This window comes from Chelonia mydas, chromosome 6 (genome assembly GCF_015237465.2).
Source record: "Chelonia mydas isolate rCheMyd1 chromosome 6, rCheMyd1.pri.v2, whole genome shotgun sequence".
Lineage (NCBI taxonomy): Eukaryota > Metazoa > Chordata > Testudines > Cheloniidae > Chelonia > Chelonia mydas.
Genome location: NC_051246.2, coordinates 15,160,175 through 15,165,241, shown reverse-complemented (window position 1 = coordinate 15,165,241; position 5,067 = coordinate 15,160,175). Strand labels below are relative to the sequence as shown.

The following is a 5,067-nucleotide window of genomic DNA, read 5'->3' as shown; positions in this document are numbered from 1 at the left end:
GGGCACCTGAGAAGCTGGGACTGGAATAGAGGAAGCCACTGTAGGTCAGTAAAGAGGTCCACTGGCAAAGATGCTGGCACTGCAAAGGGACTGGCCCCTAATCAGCACTCCCAGCCCCTTCATCGCACTCCAGAGCCCCAGAGAGCAAGCCTGGGCCTGGGGTGACGGCACAGCAGCGAGAGTGAAAGTGCACCCACAGCCCTTTCCCCCAAGGGTTCTGCAAAGAAGTGAACCGTCTCCTACATCATTCCCTGTCCGAATGATACCTGATCCCTCGTTCCTTCCCTCCTCCCACCCCCGTAACTTTGTCTATGCCTCCCCTGGGGCAAAGCACCCCGCCCCACCCCCACAAACACAGTTCACTTTTGCCAAACCACCTCTCTCCCCAGTCACATCTGCCTCTTGCACTCAGTTAAACTCAACACAGTATAGGCCAGTGCAGGTGCAGAAACTGGGTAACACCAGAGTCCCTCCCCCACGACCCTTGTCAGCAAGTCCCACCCACAATTGGACTGTGGAGGTGGGGTAGGGCAGGGACCTTGTCCCATTACCCTGTTACAGCAGGCATCACCAGAGAACGCTGTAATAGTCTTCCCCGTTCTGACTGTGTGAGCAAGTTTTTAGTGTCAGAAGACATGCATGGGGTGGTAGCTTTTGGGCGATGCTACATTCTTAGCACAGAGACCTGTGCAAGCAACAGGAGAGTTTGCTGACTGACTTGGGCTCCCATTGGAGCCAATTGCTGAGGTGGAGTTTCTCCCTGGGACCCTAGCACTTATGCTAGGCTGAGGTTTCTGGGAGAAGGAGTTGCTCTACCCGGTGTTTACGACCACCCCACTTCCAGGCCTGTATGTAAATATAGCAAATGATGCTCACTGCTGCAGAGTCTGGGTGGAATCCAATTTCTCCTGCTCTGGGAAGGCCTCAGCAGCTGCTCCCACTCAGCAGCAGGGCAACACTGGTGTCAGACTGGAAGACAGGTGGGAGAAGATGGGGCAATAATCCATTGCTGTACAGCCCCTAGCACACTTTGGGCATTGTAACAATCAGGAAATAGCAATCTCCTGCCACCACGATGAGCAAGGCAGAGGGCCCTGACATACCTGCTGGTTCTTCCTCTGTCAGCTCCACCTATATCCTCCGGCCGTCTAATTCTGACAGGGATCCACTCTCACTTCTCTCTTTCTAAACATTAACTGGAGCACAGAAAGGAGGAACTCTCAGACAGCTGGGCTCAGAGCTGCTAAGCCACCAGCACGTACTGACAGCTCCCTCCTCTTCGCTTGGACGGCTGCATCTTCCAAGCGCTGCCCCAGCCATGAACAAGTTGCTGGGGGCTCTCCTCTCTTGGAGCCTGGTGGCCTGGGTGCAAGGAGCAGAGAAGCCTCCAGGGCCGCCAGCTGCTGCAGGGTTTCAGGAGTGTAAGAAAGCCCTAAAGCTCCCTGGGCTGGAGGTACTGCCGGGCGGGGGCTGGGACAACCTCAGGAACCTGGATATGGGGAGAGTGATCAGTCTGGGCTACTCGCTGTGCAAAACCACAGAGGACGGGTCCTACATCATCCCAGATGAGGTCTTCACCATCCCCCGCAAGCAGAGCAACCTGGAGATCAACTCGGAGATCATAGAATCTTGGATGGACTACCAGAGCGCCACGGCCGCCTCGGTCAACACAGAGGTCTCCCTCTTCTCCTCTCTCAACGGCAAGTTCTCCAGCGACTTCTGCAAGATGAAGACCCACCAGGTGAAGGACCAAGCCATGACCACGCGGGTTCAGGTCAGAAACCTGGTCTACACTGCCAAGTTTGACCCCGGGGCAGCCCTGGACAAGGGCTTCCGTCAGCAGCTGGTGACCATCGCTGGGCACCTGGAGAACAACCAGAGCCGGATGGCAGACTACTTGGCAGAGGTGCTGGTGCTGAACTATGGTACCCATGTCATTACCTCACTGGATGCTGGCGCCAGCCTGGTGCAAGAGGATCAGATCAAATCCACCTTCGTCCAGGATAACATGTCCACACGGAGTGCCATCACCGCCTCGGCTGGGGCCTCCTTCCACAGCATCATCAACTTCAGCATCAGTGGGTCACTGAGCATGGAGAACTCCTTCACCAAGCAGTACCTGTCCAACCGCACCAACTCCAGGGTGGAGAGCATTGGTGGCGTGCCCTTCTACCCAGGGATCACCCTCAAGGCCTGGCAAGAGGGCATCACCAACCAGCTGGTGGCTATTGACCGCTCTGGCTTGCCCTTGCATTTCTTCATCACGCCCAGCAGCCTGCCGGAGCTACCCAGCCCCACAGTGAAGAAGCTTTCCCGGAGGGTGGAGTTGGCCGCCCGCCGCTACTACACCTTCAACACCTACCCCGGCTGCACCGACACCGCCTCGCCAAACTTCAACTTCCACGCCAACACCGACGATGGCTCCTGCAAAGCGGCTGAGACCAACTTTACCTTCGGGGGTGCCTACCAGGAGTGCGTCCCGTTGGGGGGCCCAGATGCACCAGTCCTCTGCCAGGGGCTAGAACACAGGAACCCGCTCACCGGGGCATTCTCCTGCCCTGTGGGCTACACTCCAGTGCGGCTGAGCACCCAGGAGCGGGAGGAAGGCTACAGCCACCTGGAGTGCCACAGCTCCTGTATGCTGGGGCTGTTCTGCAAGAGAGTGTGCAAGGATGTGTTCTGGCTGTCCAAGGTGCAATTCAGCGCCTTCTGGTGCATGGCAAGAAGCCAGGTCCCTGAGAACTCGGGGTACCTCTTCGGGGGTCTCTTCAGCTCTCGGAGCGCCAATCCCTTGACCAACGCCCAGTCTTGCCCCTCCGGCTTCTTTCAGCTGAGGCTCTTTGACCAGCTCCAGCTGTGTGTCAGCAGAGACTACGAGATGGGGCACAGGTACTCTGTGCCCTTTGGGGGGCTTTTCAGCTGTGAGGCAGGGAACCCCCTGGTGGGGACCCACCAGGGGACCGTGGATGACCCCTACCTGAAGCGCTGCCCGGCGGGATTCAGCCAGCACCTGGCTCTGATCAGCGATGGCTGCCAAGTGGAGTACTGCGTCCAGTCCGGGATCTTCACCGGAGGAGCCCTGCCCCCGGCACGGCTCCCTCCCTACACCCGTCCACCTGCCATGACCCTGGTGGGCATCGACACCGTCCTGGTGACCAATGCCAATGGAGAGCGCTCCTGGGTCAAAGATGCCCAGACCCAGATGTGGCGGCTCGGGGATCCCGCTGAGATGCGCCGCACTGCAGGGCTGGGTGGTGGAGGGGGCCTGTCGGGCAAGGAGACAGCCGGCGTCACGGTGGCTGTCACCACTGGCCTGGCCATCCTCATTGCCCTGGCTATCTACGGCTCCCGGAGGTACAAGGCCAGGGGTTACCACAAGGTAGAAGAGGGACAGAGCCTGGTCCCAGACAGCTCTGCGTATGGCACTGCTGCTGAGCTGGGGGAGAGATGCCAGCCAGACCCGGAGAGCCAGACAGGTTAACTCCCACTGGCTCCTACTGGGAAAAGCCCCCTCCGGCCCCAGGCACAGCAACAAGCTTCCTGCTGCGCAGAACCGTGAGCTCCCCCACTCCCAGGCTGTAGCTGTGTCCCCACTGCATTATTAGCTTGAGCTGCAACTCACCCCCCACCAGCCAGCCCCCTGGAGCTAGAGATGTGTGTGTGCAGGAGTCAGGTCAGGGGTAACCCTTGATCCCATCTCAGGGTGACACTGGAGTGGAGCCAGGTCCTGTCTGTGCTCTGAGACACCAAGCAATTAGCTGCAGAGACAGTGAGGGCAACTCCCTGGCCTTCCCCAAGGGCCGACCTGTTGGGGTGGAATTAACCCAGCAGGGTGGTGGGGAACAAGCAGCCCATGGATGTGGGTCAGCTGTGATCAGGCTGGGGCTGCCTTGCAGCGATGTGAAAGAGGACCGGAAAGGGGGCAGCCTGTGACCCAGGCACTACACAATGCGGGGATCACTCTAAATACACCCTGTGACACTGCACCCCTTATTCATCATAGAAATATTATGATATGATTATGGCATAATTATGATGCATTTTGTACAAGATAAGTCATGTGAGGTGTCATTGGAAAAGTGATGATTTGCTGAATATGATTATCCTAGTTGTATGCATGTATCATTTTTGTATCTGAAGTTATGAATATTGACTAGGAATCTGTATTTCAATCCTGCTTACTCTGGGTAACACCCACAATTAGCCTTTCTGATACAACAATGAAGAAGCCAGACAGTGCCGGTGGCCCATCAGCAAAGACAATGGACCCTGGAAGAACTTAACCTTCCTGTGAATGTTCCAGACAGCCTGTAAGTAATGGCTGCTATGATTCAGCAAGGTATGCAAGGGCCTGTGACCAGGCCACATGTCTCTAGACTCCACCTTAGGATGTCAGTGTTTTTCCGCAAACTGAGGTTTGGGATAAAGGGTTCCCACAGTATGCTAAAGCTATATTAGGCAGCGAGTGACATTATCATCTGGGGTTCTTCACTCCCCACACAAGAAGACTGATGGAAACACCAAAGGAACAAAGACTGAACTGGGGGAAGTGCTGGACCCAGGGTAAAGAAATTTCTAGCCTGTGTATGAAAGACCTGGGGATTCCAATCTGTAAGCAAGTGCAACTTGCCCCTTAAGAGTCTGCAGCCTGCTTGTACCATCTCTTAGGGTGAGAAACTGCTAATGCATATTCAATCTAGCTAGTGTGTTAAACTTAGTTTGCGGTTTTGTTTATTTGCTAGGTAATCTGCTTTGATCTGTTTGCTATCACTTATAATCACTTAAAATCTTTTGTAGTTAATAAACATGTTTTATCTAAACCAGTGAATTTTGACTGAAGTGTTTGGGGAAAAATCTTAACTCAGTTAATAGAAATCTGTGCATGGGTCTCTTCACATTGAGGGAGAGGTGGACCGGGTATTAAACCCATATACTGGTCAGATTTGATCAGGGCAGGATGGTACAGCTCTGGGCTCCCAGGCTGGGCAGCTGGGGGTGTTTTGGGCTGCAGTCTCTCTATTGTTGGTTCATGCAGAGGGCTGGTCAAAGCCTGCATATAACTGCAAC

The 5,067-nt window shown here is 55.3% G+C and overlaps 1 protein-coding gene across 1 annotated transcript; it reads left to right on the top strand.

Moving 5' to 3' along the window:
• The first annotated feature begins 1,197 nt into the window (after positions 1-1,197).
• MPEG1 (macrophage expressed 1) lies at positions 1,198-4,828 on the top strand. The gene has a single exon (XM_007068458.4). It carries the CDS (start codon positions 1,319-1,321, stop codon positions 3,479-3,481), a length of 2,163 nt encoding a protein of 720 aa, XP_007068520.2. The 5' UTR covers positions 1,198-1,318; the 3' UTR covers positions 3,482-4,828.
• The last annotated feature ends 239 nt before the right edge of the window (positions 4,829-5,067 follow it).

Bases quoted from the DNA above. Each gene is read 5' to 3' on its own strand.
- MPEG1 (XM_007068458.4), top strand. From the start codon at position 1,319: ATGAACAAGTTGCTGGGGGCTCTCCTCTCTTGGAGCCTGGTGGCCTGG.